The sequence below is a fragment of the Melanaphis sacchari genome, unplaced genomic scaffold (assembly GCF_002803265.2).
Source record: "Melanaphis sacchari strain LSU unplaced genomic scaffold, SCAv2.0 Contig111_pilon_pilon, whole genome shotgun sequence".
NCBI classification, from domain to species: domain Eukaryota; kingdom Metazoa; phylum Arthropoda; class Insecta; order Hemiptera; family Aphididae; genus Melanaphis; species Melanaphis sacchari.
The window spans coordinates 169,622-187,812 of NW_020270431.1; the positions used below are offsets into that span (position 1 = coordinate 169,622).

At 26.3% G+C, this 18,191-nt stretch overlaps 1 protein-coding gene across 1 annotated transcript in view; it reads right to left on the minus strand.

Annotated features, from left to right (window-relative positions):
• Positions 1-4,236: 4,236 nt before the first annotated feature.
• Positions 4,237-18,191, minus strand: part of LOC112603849 (homeobox protein rough-like) — a 14,676-nt gene continuing 721 nt past the window's right edge. The window contains exons 3-5 of the mRNA XM_025352632.1: positions 18,167-18,191; positions 10,473-10,710; positions 4,237-4,851 (exon numbers count right to left, since the gene is read on the minus strand). The exon at positions 18,167-18,191 is cut by the window's right edge and continues 1 nt beyond it. Coding sequence (XP_025208417.1) covers positions 4,809-4,851; positions 10,473-10,710; positions 18,167-18,191 — 306 coding nt within the window. The 3' untranslated portion in view covers positions 4,237-4,808. The remainder of the gene's footprint in view (positions 4,852-10,472; positions 10,711-18,166) is intronic.

Sequence of the window (18,191 nt, forward strand, 5' to 3'; positions counted from 1 at the left end):
ATAATTATATCTGACCTAACCATTTATCCTAGAATGCCTTGATTAACTGACTGCAGTCTTAACAATTAAACACAATTATGAAAAATTTAGAGGTGAGTTCGTATTTTAAATCATATTTTTTTACGATATATTTCACGTTGCCGAGAATAATTTCTATCGTTTAGATTGTTTAGCAGAACAAAATTCATCGTCATAGTCGGAGAACCCATTAGCTTACACAGATACACTCTGCAACAGTACATACATCCTGTTGAACTATTCGGTGTGCTGGTGTGCGCCTCGGTGGATTTAAGATGGTATGAATACAACCACCATATATATACAACGATTTTTCAAGGGCATCTGGTGGATCAACATTCGCAAATATAGAATACTCGTAATAATAATAATAATAATAAATATAGACGACCGCGTATTTGTCTCTCTGTTCGTGTCGGATACGCAGACTGGTCCGACGACGATACCAGTTCGGATTGTCTTTCGTGCACGACTTCGATGGCTGGACAATGCGTCCAAGTCTCGGCTATAAACTACCTACCATTCTCGTATTATACTCCGAGATCATATTATAATTATACGCAGAAAAATACAGCAACAATAAAGCAACACGCCATAATGTTAGCCATTTATACTCAGTGTGTAGATAGTGTAACTTAAAATATAATTTTCCAAAGTAATCCTATGTCATTTTTTATCGATAAAATATATAAAAAAGAAGCATTTGCTCGAACTGCCAGTATTATACGTTCTGTAATGTTATTCATTTGAGTACTCGACACTATATATCTATACCTTTTTATACATTTTGATGCATTCAGTAAACACAAATTGCTGTACCTTCTGATTTCTTATTGTAAATCCTTATTTAAAATGGCTTTATACAATTATTATTCAATAATAAGTGTATTTTAATGCACAAAATTAAAAATAATAACAACAATAAAAAATATCCACTTAGATGTTAAGTTTTACAGAACTTCGGTATTGAATTAAGAATAAAAATATTCTGTGATTTTTATTTGAATATACAATGCATTTTAGCTTGTAAGTTGTATTATTACTGAACTATATTATTTTATAAAAATGCAGCCAAATGATTTAATTATGAATATAATTCTATTATTTGGTTATTATTATTATTATTATAATCATAGGAACATAAAAGTAGTATCTATAGGTAATGAAATAATATTTTTTAACCAATTTATTATTTATTTAAAATATGTTTAGGTATCTATTCATCATTTAAAACGAATCACATGTATCTATTAAGTCATTGAGAAATTAGTAAAATCGACAATAATTTTATCTATATATTCAATACATTATGTGATCACTGATCATAATATAATAATATATGTAATAAGAGGTAAAAATGTTAAGCTATGACAGTTGCCTACCTTGCCCAACTAGTTGTACAGCATAATTTTGACTTGGACCGTGGGTGTTAATAAATGGGAGTTTATAATTTGCATCAAAATTAATACCTATTAGTGATGGGCAACGAATAGTAATCGGTTGTTATAGAGTTATAAACTATTTGAACTATTTGAACATAATTTTGTAAAATATTAATAGCTATTTATAAATTAAACTTGACAGACCCGAATTATAATAATAATTTTTCGGAACTTTTAACTACCGGCCGTCTTATTTGGTAATTATATTGAAGTTTGACGTCCGATTTTCCATCGTAATCGCATTGCATCACGTTGTAACAAAATATTATTAAATGTACACGTAATTTATATATTATATATGAAGAAATTTATTATTTCGACCAAATAACTAATATAATCTTTAGTCTTTGCATTTTATTAATATAATCTAGCGTAGTGCGTTTTTCCATGAGTATTTTTTCTTTTTTTGCATTGTGGAAGTTAAAATAATAAAAAATAATTGTGGGTAAGATTTTTAGAGTATTAAAGTTACACGTTTTATTTTTCATATAAAACAAAAATAACTTAAAGAACGAACATAATTCGTTGGCATTGTTTACAGAGAAAATGTTCTGTAAAATAATTTATATTGGTGAAAATATAACAATCGTTCGTGATGAAACTTCACGCATCAATAACAATAAGAAAAATTTATAAATTTATAAATTTATCTGATTATATAAAACAAAGATACAAGAAACCCCATACGAAAAACTAGCCAAAATTATTAAATAATATAGTTTAAAGTTCAACACTCTCCGATGTTTTCACCATCATAGAATGTTTCTGATATAAGACGTAATAAATATTATAATTTTAAGAGGAAAATATTGTCAAAATATCCAGTATCACTAAATAAAGTTCATACAATGCTGTTGACTATGGATATTAAAACACATAAAGATGAACCATTTATTTTATCGAATAATTCTCATAAAAATATAAATATATTTTCTTTCTAAACAATTGTTGATTTCTTATGTAAAAATAAAACAATAAATTATCTTGATGGCATATTCGATTACTGTCGAAATTATTTACTCAACTTTTTACTTTACGCAAATATTAAAATAATCATTACGTTCTACTTGTATATTACCCAATAAAACCAAACAAACATTCACATTATTTTTGACATCTTCGATCACGAATATCTATATGTTGATTCGATATTAAAACCTAAAACAGTTATATGTGATCGATATATATGTAGAATCGATTCAAGTCGCATTATAAGACGTTTGAAATACTGTCGATGTTTTTGGATGTTGTTTTAGTTTAACACAGTCTAGGTACGGAAAAATATAAAATTTGTATTATGTAACGTGTATAAAAATAATAAAACACTAGAAAACCATCTGTCGAATAATAATTTTGTTTTAATATTTTTAAATCCTATTGAAGTAGGATTATTTTTTGTTGATGACTTTGTATCAATAATAACAGTCAATATTAAATTTAAAATATTTGTTAACTATTTTACTGACTGTTACTTAGACAAAAATTCATTATTTCTATCTAATATTTGGTAATTATTACATCATAATCTTCTATACTTACAATGAATGCCTGTGAATCATTTCATAGTAGATTTAATTTAATTTTATCATTCACGTCCTTAAATGTTCAATTTCATTGAAGTTCTCATCGATTTTCAAACAGATTCGTACATACGACTATCAAGTATACATATACCTAACTAAATAACTTCTCAAATGAATGAACGAACAAATCAAATTTAAATTGCGTTAGACCAGAATAACAATAAATCGATATTAAGAACTTAATTCATTGAATTAGTTGCATACAAAGACAAAAAACTTGTAAGTATTAAAACAATGAATTACAATAATATGTAAATTAATTTTTTTTAAATAAATCATTATCATTTTTAGTTAATTTCATCTTTAGTTAATCGTAAAACTTAAAGTACAATTCAAACAATCTAGCAATCAATGCAACATCAATTTTTACACTTTTTTTATTAATATTTTTATACTATTTTTTTGATTGGCTAATCTTTTTTTAAATAATAAGACTTTTTTTTAGTAGCACAAAAGTACATAGCAAATTATAATTGTTGTCTAAAATAATGCAATTATTAAAATTATTATAAAATATGTTTGTTGTTATATAATTATTATAAGAAATAAAGCATAGCTTTTAAGTCAATATTGATGTATTGTAGGACGATGTATATACTTAAATGGTAAGTGAAATAACCATTCAGAATCTATAAACGAAATATTCTATGTCTTTAGCTTCTCATATCTCAATAAATTGTACTCTACTAAGGAAACTTGTAAGATTATTATTTCAATAGTACCTGCTTATCTTATAATAATCGATTTCAATTTTGGTGAAAATTAAATATTTTCCTACTTCTTATTACCTGAGATGGTGTAAATTAAACATCTTTATTTTGGTTCAAATTACTCATGTGTGTAAATATTTAGAGTCATTTTTGATGCAAATTGACTACCCTGATGTGCGTGGATAACTGGTTATCATAAAGTCAAACTACGCGTACCAAAAATAAACATTGATAATATGAACGCAGTTGATGTTAATAATTTTATGTTAAATTTTGATTTATTCGATTCATTATTTCACGTACACTACATTGGTAGTTCCAAGATACAAAACAATATCATATGACTAGAATATGTAAATATTGTAAGAACATACGTAATATTAATTACAACTGTAATATTAATCATACGACACAATCGTGAGTATATAATATTATGTATAATAGAATTTACATCATAAAATATGTATAAATATTAAATAGTAATATAATATAGGTAACTGCATAGTTGATACGCCTGAACAATTATTCTGTAAACATTATTTCATTCGTACGTATACAGTTAACAAAACGACAAGCATTTAAATCGTCCGTTTACAACGTCCTTTATGTTTACGAAATATAATACAGTTTCGAATGGTAAAATCCTAAACGTACATAATAATTTCACTATTTGTACCTACACAATATTATTATAATATAATAAATAAAATAGTCATAAACGGCGCGAAGAGAGATCTCTCGTAAACAATAATAATAATAACAGTAGTAGTAATAATATTAGATATTGAGAAATTCTTTGCTTTTCGAATGATAAAATTGATAGATGACAACGACGACGGCATAATATATAATAATACACGTAACACGTCTGTCTTATTTCACGAATTCCACACTTTTCATCCCATAAGATTAAGGCGCCCATTGCCGTTGGCTATATACAATATATATATATCATATATTATGTAGAGCATGGTATAACAGCGGTTTCGTGATGATTATTCCGAGATAGGTTTATTATATTATATCGTTAATGTTTGACCACGCGTAACTCGCCGTTAAATCTTTGGCAAAATGAAGCCGTTTTGCTGAAACATCTGCCTGGAAAACAAAAACAATAATGTCGTCATTATAATATGATAAAAGATGTAACAGGATAACAGCTATGTTTTACACATAATAAAAATTATTATAGTATATAGTACGTTTTAAATGGCTGTGTGTGTGCTCGAAAAGAGGCTCAGTTTCATCAAGTGGTAAAATTAATTTTGATTTGTACAGAATTATTGGATAATGAGAATTTTAAACGCTAAAACACATCTTTTGATATAAATCTGGTTCATGGATTGTGTATAACTACAAATATTTTTGAGCCTCTTAAATTTTTCACCCTTTAATAAGTTAATTATTAACAGTCGTTCTCCTATTTCTTTTATGAATTAGTTTCTGGATGTACTTAACTATTGACTGTCCTAATTCCTAATCTCCTGTTTTTAACCAGATTTAAAATCGTAGATAGAAACATAAAACATTTTTGTCACATATTATATTCTCGGCACTAACATTTGATATTCAATTTTCCTTCAATAACCCTTTTGATATATAACTTAATATTATGTCAGTAAATACACAATTATATTGTTAATTATTATACTAAGAATTTTTATTTCTTATACTATTATGTATATTTATAAATTTAATTAGAAATGAATTTTTTAAACTCTTGTGTCATGTAGACCTAACCTCGTCTATACAAGGTTATTCTTTTGTTAAACAATACACATTAATAATTTAAAATCTATTTACTTTCTAAACATAACTTCTCATCGAAATATTTTTTTTTTTTTTTTTTTTTTAATTATTTATTTATTGTTATAATTTTTAAGCTTTTATTTTTCAAATTACAATATACATTTTTAATTTTATATTTTAAAGAATATTTTTTGGAATATTTCAATACATTAAAATCGAAATTCGGGTAAGTAGTGAATGAGTTTAAAAGTATTTAAAGTTTTGGTGAGCGGAATAGTAAACCGAAATTTTGTGGAGTATCTCCGTTCTGCTAATCAAAACTTTAAATATTTATAACTTATAAACCACTTATTCGAAATTCGATTTGTGTATATTGAAATATTCTGGATAATAGTCTGCTTCGGAATATGAAATCAAAAATGTAAAAATTAAAAACATAAAAAAAATAAATGATAAAAAATATAAAAAAAAAATGTTGTTTTATTTTGACTTGAACTTATTTAAAACAAATATTTTCAAAAACATTAATACATTTTTTGACTATTATTGATCAAAGAATCGCCTAGCATGCTGGTGACTTGAAATTTTACCAATTTATCTAACCCAAAGGATGAACATATAAGAGAATTATATTATCATGTTCGCTCATTCGAATAAATATCGTTACTTAATTATTTTTTGATATTTAAGCGAACAATAATTATACAATTCGGGGTAAACCCCATAACATTTTCTCAGTGAGGTAAATTCGTTAACTCGAAACTGAATTTATCATATTAATACAATACACGTGCGCATACGTCGTGTATAGCTTAGGTATTATAATACCACCTCGCGACCAATAATAATTGTTGCCATCAATATAACTCGTTAATAAATAATAATTAACATTTTAAACAGCTGTCGGAGACGCGCACAAAACCAATCGAGCTGTATGATTTGATTAGGATTCGTTACTATGCATATTGTGATCTACGCCGTTACTGTGAATATATATATATATGTGTGTGTATGTATATAATTCAAGGTGCAGGGTCTTATCGGGGAGTGGAAATGTAAGTGCAATGTATAGTGTTCGCGCGCACGCGAGCCGTTTTATTAAAGAACAAGCACCGATGTAAATAACCGTGAAATCCACGTGGGCGTACACGAAAAACATGGAAATAACAATAAAAGTAATGCAAATAAAACGTTATAACGACATCTGACTAATTTTCGCACAGTGCTTTTGTACGGACGGAAGGTAAAATACGCGGAAACGAATCGGCTTTGCGCCCGGCGCGTTTATACAACAATATATTATTATACACAACGCGATCATTATGTTATCGAGTTGTATGTTACATTATGATGTAGTACAGTCGTCATCGTCGTCATAAATACGTTGGTTTTTCTCTTCGAATTAAAATATATACGATCGCGATAAAAGGGCAAAATTGCTGTCAATATAAACCATGTATAAATGTATAATATAATATAAAATGTACGTATTGTGAACACTGCACGAGCATTTTTGTTCTTGCAAATGTGTGAATAATTCAAAACAAGAGCTGATGGATCGTACGTAATCACACGTAATAATAATATTATATACCTCTACGCGTACCTACCTAGTCGTTACACGACGAATCTCTTAAGATGTCTTTTGAGGTGCACCACACACATCCGTTGTCTCTGCCTCACACACAAATGAAATATTAAACGTACGTTCAATATTCCACACGCATTTGTTTTTAATATTATTTAGTATGAAATATGAATATTATAATCGTATGATAAAGTAAAATCCATGCTAAAGATGGAACGTTGTCCGTTGTGGTCGGTTCTTTTATCGCAATTTTGATTTTAAAATTAGTTATAATGGTATTCTTAAACTGTCGTATTGGACATCTATTTAAGCCCGCGTACATTTTGTTTATGATGTCTTCAAGACAGATACAACTGGCCCTGCGGGTAGTGGGTACGAGATGGGTACTTGATGGTAATTTCTTATTATATTTTTTTAATTAAATTTATATTATGTATATATATATATTATTTTATAATTAATACATAGTACATTTAAAAATATTTATGTTTTTAAGAAATGATCATTAAATTATTAAAGAGTGTTCAATTCTGAATACAACGACCTTAAAAAAATATCTGGTTTTAACCCACTAAATTATTTATGCCATTTTAATCTACTAAAATATTGTGGTTTTTGGATTCAACATTGTTTTTTTATGTTTGTACATTGTTCAAAGTATTGAATTTTACCTTGTGCCGTGCGGTGACTGTTATATTATATCAAGTGCCAATACCTTATATTGCTATAGACGAACCGTCAATATAAGGATGTATTGTTGTAAGAAAATCGAATACATCAGCTTGAATAAAAAGTTTATTTTTTGTGGGATTCAACATTATTCGCAGTAATTCGCATGTTTATTCTACCGAAATACCGGTACAGTAGGTATCTTTGGTATCTATTTTTATTATTATTGTTCACATACGATCATAATATATTGAACATGCGCGTTAATCCAATCTTTGCATCATTTCAGTGAGTGCATATTGTACTAAATCTTTTATATATTTTAGACATCTGAAGTCTATGTTAAAATATAATGCACAATAACGTTTAATCGCTTAAACAATGTATAATAATATACATACTGCAGATAAAGTTTGGCAGTGCCGTAACCAATGAGGGGAAGAACTGGGGATCACGTGCTCCCCTCCTCCATAAAATCTTTTTTATTATCATGTAGTGTACAAACATTTCTTATAAGTTATATAATATATTTTTGGTAAATTATTCGTAATTTTTATTCATGAAAACTTAATAAGAATGATAAAGTATTCAGTATGATGTTAAAATAAATGATCGATTTCATTTAATAGTTACCATTAGTATTACTTTTTAAATACGAGGTTCCCGCCACATACTGTACCTAATTTATTACAGTATTACATACATATAAATATAATAGGTATAGCCATAATTTCTAGAACATAATGTTAAAATTTAAAATAATGTAACTTGGAAACCTGCTCCTACTTCTTATTTTTTATTTGTTGTAGATTTGGTAAGTACGTCGTACGAATACAACGAACTAAAGGTACGGCTCCACTGAATGCGATTTACAATTTTGCGATTTTATCAAAACTTTAGAATATTAAAATTATGACATGACCGCACTGAGAGCGGTTCACGTTTTCCGTTTAACGATGATAAATCATTTTTAACGCAAATAAATCAAATAGTTTGTTTCCTTGTGATTAATTCCTTTTGACCCCACTAAAATCGTAAAAATCGCTGAACAACATCGCTCGCATCGCAAATCGCGTTCAGTGAGACCTTACCTTAACGCGGTCACTCAGTAAATTGTTTATCGCAACTTCGAATACAAATTGTAACCTTTATTCACTGGCAGATTTAGGGAGGGGGGGGGGTGCTTGGGAGCTGAAGCACCCACCGTTCCACATATTTTTATTAAAAATTACTAATAATTCGCCGAGTGGCAAATTTTTGGTACGGGCTATCAGAACGCGCGCCCCGCACAGTGGAGTAGCAAACACCGGTTGGTGACCACGCACAAATTGTACATAATAAGTAATTTAGGACTATTATTATTAACCATAAAAAAATCCTAGATCCACCACTGCCTTTATTGTTATGCTTTTAATCATTTAAATTTTTTTTAGTTGCATTATAATAATCTTTTTTATTTTTAGTTATCCCAATTACATAAGATTAACTATAGTTTTTTTTATATTATATTATATGTTTATAAAAGTTAAAAGTTATAGTTCTTACTTCCTGTGATTAATAAATAATAACGTTCAAATTAAAAATGAAGTTTCATATTTGTAACACGTCATATTAATATACTTATATTAATTAGTTAATATATTAATCTACGGCTTACAATAATATTAATATGTATTTTGTCATGTTAAATTTAATGTATTCCGTAGTTGTTATTAACACAGTGGTACAATCATGAAAAAAAGTAGAAATGTAATGAACAGTTAACGAACAAAGGTATCACAAAGTTATAGGTGATAACGAAGGTATTCTAGCACTGCAAAAACGAAGGAAAAACGTTAAGTGTCCTCTCTTAAGAAAAAAATATAAATTCTGGCTACGCACTGTGCGGTGTGGAATTTAATGTGATCGTAATGGAAATCCAAAATTAGTCACGATATACAACAATACGACTATAATATAATAAATCAAAACAGTTATGAAAAATTATCATATTTTTATAGTTATTTTTTATTTATTTCTATTGGCACTATGTAAATTTTAACGTTGTTTCCAATAACTTATTACTTTCTATTTATCGTCTCATTATTACGAAAACCTTTTGTATTTAAGAATGCAATTATTGTAATTTTATTTAACCAAATCACAGGTCTATTTTATTCTTTTTTAGCAAGTTAAACGTGAAGTCAAAAACATAACAATAGTACTTAACGTAATGTCATTTGTTAAACTCATAATGCATTGAAGCAGGTTTTCCAAGTTCGGTGTAGTTGTCAAGTACACCAATAATAATCAAATGAATAAGTAATTTGTGTGTGGTGTTTCGACAACAGTATATTTATCAAGTACTTACATTGGTTTACTAGCACAGGTTATTTAATTGCTGTTTTTTGAGAAAACAGTTAAAAATAATTTCTCAAATGTGTTTATATCGTTGAGTTAATATTTAAAATATTAAAGGTTAAGTACATTGAATTATTCATATATTTTCTGTTCTTGTATTTTTTATAGTTTTTAAAAATGTTGTTAATTAATAAATATTATATTAGATACTTATATGATGATTGTATTTACCTATATTTTTAAATATGCATATTTTCAAATATTCTGTATCAAATACAAATTAAAATTAAAATTAAAGGGACGTTTTAAATGAGTAATATTTTATTGTTGTGTACTCGAAACAGGTACCTAATATAAAATCTATGTATCTCACCTGATTTGTTGGTCATAGTGGGTCTTTTCCAGCCTCTTGTCCTTGGCCCTACGATTTTGAAACCAAATCTTCACCTGCGTTTCAGATAAATCTAATGCGGTGGCTAATTCCGATCTCCTATTCCGAGACACATATTCGTTGTTCCTGTATTCCATTTCCAGGTTTAGCGTTTGTTCTGGACTAAAGGTAGTCCTTTGCCGCCGAGGAGCCCGGCCTTCTTTCCGTCGTCTCCTTTCAACTAAAAACCAATTACACGTCATGACACATCGTTAAAACCATAATTATAGTGATTCAAAAGTATATTGTATTAGCCAAGAAAACTATGTGTACTTATACATTTCGGTCAATCAAATTTAACCATTTTCATAGTTTAAACAACAATTTTACATTCCACGTTCCGCGTTCCGCGGTATTGACATTAGTTTATTACTATTTACTTTTTATTATTACACACAATATATTAAAATATATCTATTGTATAGCTACAAATTGTGTTATTATTGAATACAATAGGTTTGCCATGTTAACGCATTTATTATTATTATTATTATTATTATTTTTTTTTTAAACAAGTAAGTTGTATAGGCAGTTGATTAGGAAACCTACGAAATATTTTCGGCGGCTAAGTATGAGGGTTAATTGTTGTGTCCTGACATTATTACACAGTAAACGGTGTATATTAACTTGTAATATAATAATAAATATGCCAGTTGTAGTCAGTCAAGGTAACTATACGACTTCCGAGTATCATATTCCATACGTTGTAAGATGTGATTTAAGAAACTTTAGATGGCATATGGTATACTTGTATATATCTAATAAGGGTCAATATTAGAAAGATTTCCTTTCTTCACTGAGTATTATATAGTCTTAAGCTACGAAATCTTTAAATTTAATACATCATACATTTATCAGAATATAATATGAAATTACCACAAGTGCGTCTACGTTTAAACTTAAAATCGACAAAATACATAAGTTTATGATTTATAGGTATTAAAATATTGTTGATAGCTATATTATGATGCATTTTGTTACCTAAGTGCTATTATAAGACTATTGTTTTTTCGGCGACTGATCTTATTGAGACATCTATAATTAACATACAAACCGCATATGGTCGCGACCAGACCAGACCGATTCTCCGAACTGTTCAAAATCGGTTTGAAATAAACCACTCGTCGTTGCGGTTTGATAACGACGATACATACCCGTCTTATTACAAATTATATTAATTTTTATGGCGCTGACTAAACTGGACGTTTATCAGTGATCGTTATTTTTTGAATTTAGTATTTTTTTTTTTAAATATTAAAACATAAACATATTATATTCAACGTAAAAATTAATAATCGAGGTTCAAAACTATCCGTGTATTTGAGATATGACCTCAAATGATTATATGAATAGGGACCTAAAAAACTCATCTTGGTTGAAAGTTTCCGAAGCAGTATATTATTTGGAATGGGATAACTTGAGAACTGCTAAATAAGAAAAAAAAAATTAAAACAATTTAATCGTATTTTAATTATTATGATTATTAATAGGTTAAGTAGGTATCAATAAGTAAATAAAATAATAATATTAAACAAAATAATAAAGGTAAGTTTCTAAATAAATAATAATATACAGTAGGTATATAGGTATCTTTTTATATGACTATACTAATACAATATACCTACATGATATAAGTTATACAATAGCAGTACGTGTATATAGAATTTTATTATACAAAATAATCACTATTTAATGCATAATATAATTTATACGATTAAATTAAGATATACGGTGATATAATAAGTACAAGAAAAAAAAAATTAATCTGTATGGATGTAAGGTGTTTGGCAGCTGATAAAACGTTTAGTTGCCGATCGCAATTCAGTCGTGATCGTTTTTACCTAACTTCGGTCTGATCGAGTACTTAGAATATACCATACTGAGATAGGTATTACTTAATTATATTCTATGTTGTATAAACTTGTTTCAAAAATATATATCCACCTATACTTATATTATAAATTATTGTATGAAATCAAAAAACTATTATAAAATATTGTTTAAATAAATCTTGCCACAATATTAACTTGTTTTAATATGTTGTGAATTGTTTTATAATTTATTTATATTTCACATTATTGTGTAATAATCAATGTTACTGATAATAAATTTTGTGTGTAAACAGTTTAGGAACATAGTCAGGAGGAGAGGGATTTAGGTGTTAAAACCCTCTTCCCTCCCTCCTACGAAGATATAAATGTATAATCCAAAAATATATTAAATATACCTCAAGTGAGGTTAGAATGGATTATAATTTTCATATATTTTGTTTTAAATCGTTCTTCTTTAAAATATATTGGATACACACATGGCAAAGTTAGTATTTCATTAATTCTTATTAAAATTGAAAATTTTGCAAAATTGAAACATGTTAACGTTAATAAAGTATAATATAATCTTTTAAATTTAATAATGATACAAATATAAAAAAATACATTATAAGTATTTGAAGTTATTTATTTCTACATGATTAACATTTCTATAAAAAAAAAATAATTAATGAATTATATGATTATGATTATTTGCATAAATCAAATATTATTATTTTAAACATCTTCATGCTTTTTGTTTTTATGTTGTTAAATTATTACAACACGCTAAAATTATAACAATTCGTATTATTTGTAACTTAAAATATTATAACGTGTATTAGCTGTAATTTAATATGAATTGCATTAAATTTAAATTAATGATTCCACATAATGTAGGTATCTGATATAAAGTATATTTAATTAACGTGTGTGCTTTATTTACCTACTAATAATATAAAATTTAATACTAATATTTTTGTTTTGTAACTAAAGAATTCATATGAAATAATGATTTTATTAGTTGTAAAATTATATTTTATATATAAAACATATTTTTATATTTAAAATTTGTAACTTACATGCGTTACGCATATTAACTGATCCAGAAAAAAATGGTTCATTTTTTTGCAATCGATAAATTATAACTACACATTAAAACAATACCATGTTAATTAATTTAGATAATTACGACATGTAACATTATTTGTTAATCACGAATCCTTGTTAAACTGAAAGTCCTAGTTTTCAGTATAACCCTGAAAATGTTTTTTGTTTTTTTTTCTTCTTCAAATAAGCCGAAGATGATTGACTTCTATAATATTATGTTGGATTAAATATAAACCGTATATAATATTATATTTAACGTAGAATAATAATTATTATACTTGTGTAATACGAGTGCATTTAAAGGTGCAAAACGAGTTCTGCCTACAGAACACCTACATCGTTTAATGAGCTCTTCGAATTGTTATATTGAAAGTGAAGGATAATCTGACTTAATATACAGCATTTCAGAGAAGAAATAAACGTGACCGACGTTTATTCTTGTAGAACGTGTCTTCTCAAACTTAACTTAGATGCATATTATACCCAAGTAAAGAACGATAAACCAAAAAAAATTTATCAGGACGAACACTTTGCGTTAAAAAAGTATCGTAGATGTGCTATTATCAATTTATAATGCATAATGTTATTACAATAAATATTGCGAATGCCCGTAATATCGTCATGTCTACAACGACAATTAATTTCTTCTGGTGTATAAAAATACTGCAACACTTAAATTGATATTGTATCATTTTTATATGCAGTTGCCGTTCATAATAATAAACTGTTGCAGTAATGACACTTTATTCTAGAAGGGTAAAAAAGAGATTTTTATAGGTACATGTTACACAACATGTTATAATAAAAATATAACATGACAGTTAAGTTACATATCATATTATATTATTTAATTCGTATGACAATAAAATATAATAATATTATCATGTTGCGTCATTGAATGACAGAATTATTATTGCGTCCATGCTTTGTATTATACATCAAATAAATTAACGTGTAAATATGGAAAATAACAAAATTAAATAGGGTACTCAAAATAATATGTGTTCATACGTTAAAATGTATTCTAAAATCACCGCATCAGTATGATTATAATAATAAGCGTAATGTAAAAAATCGAATTTTTTCGCGTTTATTTTATTTAATTACAGGTGTATTTATTTTTATTGGTACCTACATAGAAGACACCGGTTATACATTGATAATATCAGTATTTTTATGTCATAATATTATTAATATACACACTTAAGTTTTTTTCTTCAAATTACCATAAATATGTATTTATTAAAAAAAAAAAATTGTAATAAAACATTGTCAAACACACTGATTATGTAGATGATGCTACGGTGTTCATGTAAATGTGTTTTTAATATTAAAATTAGGATAGAGTTAGTTTCCAATGTAACATTTAAATTTTAAATATTATAAATAACTTGGTAACAGCCTAAATTTTTATATTATTCTAATTACTATTTAGTAAAATATAATAATAATATACGTTACAATATTTTATTGCTTATCATATAATTCTTCAATAGTTAACATGACGCATTCCTTTTTTTAAAGGGTAGGTAGTTATAATAATAATTAGTGCATATAGGACAAAAAATAATTTTCCTAAAACACCATTTATAGATTTATAATATAATATTACTAAAAATAAAAAAAAATTTACACTACAAGTATATGAATATAAAATTAAATATTTTGTCTAAAAATCCTTAAACTGTCATTTACATGTGGACCTTCGAAATATAATTTATGATATTTAAAAGTAACATAATACTTTAAGTTAAATTATTACCTAATGTACCTTAATGGACTTCCAATGAATTGTATTAAACATCCATAAAAATGAATAATAATTTTACTAAATCTTCTCTATACTTTTTTTCAACTTGACTTCTTTAAGTTACAAATATATATATATATATAAAAGAATTACAAATTATTATTTTATTTTGAATGTATTATAATATGGATAAATACATTTATAATATTTATAATTATTATAACTATTTATATGGGTATACAATTTATAAGTATAAATACTGACAAATATTATATTTTAGATTCTGAGTGGAACATTGAATATATTGATTCACAATAATGCTTGCATTCCTTTTTTTTTAACTAAAACTATATTGAATTTATAGTAGAAAAAAAGCATTGATTTTTAACTTCGATATCTTGTCTAAAAAGAAATTAAATGTAGTTGGTACTTTGGGAATCAAAAGAGAAAAATTCTCAGTATTTTTTTAGATTAATGATAAAAAGAAAAAACGAAAATTTTCAATAAAATCTATTTTTGTTATGTTTTAAAAACAAATAACTGTAAATACATTCTTGAAATTTTCACAAAATATTTAAAATTAACATTTGTTATGCATGGTATAATTTAAAAAGTATTTTGACTTTTTTGAGGTACGTATAAACATATTTGACATTTAACTTTTTTTCTATAAATATCGATAAAAATTTCTTACTTGGTTAGTTTAAAAAAATTTGAATATTTAATGTAAAGAGCCTCATTAATTCATACCAAAACCAAAAAATTAAAAAATATATAACATGATTTTTCTAAAATACATTTTAAATTCATATTTGGTCGAAATCAGTTATTTAATTGAAGAATAATAATTTTATTTATTTTGTTGTAATTCAAAAATATTTTTCGTAGAGATTTGAAACTTTTAGGTATATATGTATGTATATTATTTATATATACAATTTAACAATAACATTTTCATAAATATTTAAATTAATTTTATGTTATTGTACATTTAAATCACTAATTTTTTCACACCTATGGAAAGTAGATATTGACTTAAAAATTAATAAAATATAATATTATTATATAAATATATAGTATTCTAATAATAATTATATAATAAATGTTATATTTTCGGAAAAAATATATTAAACCTACTATATTATTTATAGTAAAATAAATTACTATGTTAGCAATATAAACACATCATAAATCTACTTAGTAAAAGTAAAAACTGACTGCCTTCGCTCAGAATCGTTTTTTAAATGCGATAATTTATCTTTATCATTAATTTAACACATACATATTACAGTAACTTTCTCAATAATTGGGTTCAGTCAACACCTACTGAACATCAGATTGGTTTTACCTACACTTTTCCCCTTTTTTCCATTGTGTTCAAAACAATTAGTTATACAGTAGGTACTTAGCTCAAATTGTTATGTAATTATGAAATAACGATATAGATTTTCAATCGATATTGTTTTTGACGTTTTTGTTAACTAATACACATATTTTTTTTTATATATAGGACGCTTAATATCTGAGAACTGTTGTGTTATCGACAAAAATGTTTACACATAGTTTAAAGTAGTTATACCTGATTGTTAGCTATTATAAAACTACGATTTTTAATCGTTGTGATTTGTTAGGTGCTTAAATTAATTATCGATTTCATAATCTGATGCAAATTACTTTTCTAAATACGTTAATGACTTATGAGGAAACATTGAGTATCAAAAAAAAAGTTTCATAAACAAGAAAATACAGTTAGGGTAAGAGGAATATACAAAATTACAAAACTACATGTGAACATTCATTTTACTTCACCGTCAGTCGAAATCGAATATCAACATGTATTGTCTTGTATGATAACAATATTAAAAATTATATTTTCATTATAATGTTGTGGTTCAAGATGTAGTGTTTCAGATAAGACATTACTACACACTAGAAATAATTTGCTAGCATAATACATTTTATATAGTCATGTTGTACTGTCGTTTACATAATAATCGATAAGATTAATGAATCAGAATAATTAAACGTATTCGTACACAATGACTAAGATTTCTATAACCCTTTTGCGGTTACAATCATATTATGCAGGGTAATTATTTTATCGTAAACCATACTGAATATTTTTTATCAAACTTTCTAGAAAATTGGTATTATCTATTTTATGTTTTTCAAGTATTTTTAATAAAGTATACTCGTATTGACATTTTGTACTTAAAATTTAAAAACTTATCATGTTTTCTTATGAATTGCGGTGGTGGACTCACAAAAAAATCAATCATCATATACCTATATTTGTGAATATAACATGACTTTTGCGTGAAAAGACTTCGGTAATTTTTTCACCAAATTCATTTGTTTAGTCATACTTAGTTAACATTTTCGATAATATTGTTTTTTCTTTATAATTTTAAGTCGTCTAGAAGTTTTCTAAAAATAAATATATTTTCAATTTTTTATCGTAATAATTTTTTATTTTTACTTATTTAATGTCAACAAATGATTTAACCTATCCTTATATGCGTTAATTCTCTTATTTCAAAGTAAAATAATTTTTGATGTGTAAAAATCAAATTTCGACGGAGAATCGAAGGTTAAAATTAGTGGAATGAATAAGTGATACAACAGAGCTGGTACTCCGCGATAAACTGGTTGGTCGCGAATTCGACTGATTTGCTGGATGACTGATCTACGCCATTATTTTAAGCTTTAAACACTTTTTACTAATAATGTCCGCAAATTATTTTTATAGATCGAAACGTTTCGAATAATTTTTTTGCTTCAGAATATGAAAATACCATAAACGTGTGCCGTCGTTCAAAAGATCGAATAACTTAAAATGCGATAAAAATAATATAGGAAAAATATGATTTTACACATTGTTTCATGTAAAATATAATATTTATATACGTATTATGGTATACCGTGATCGCATAACCGGTCCACATACCGTGTCAAGCTTAAATACTCACGGAAAGCGGTCAAGCCGGCGGTGAA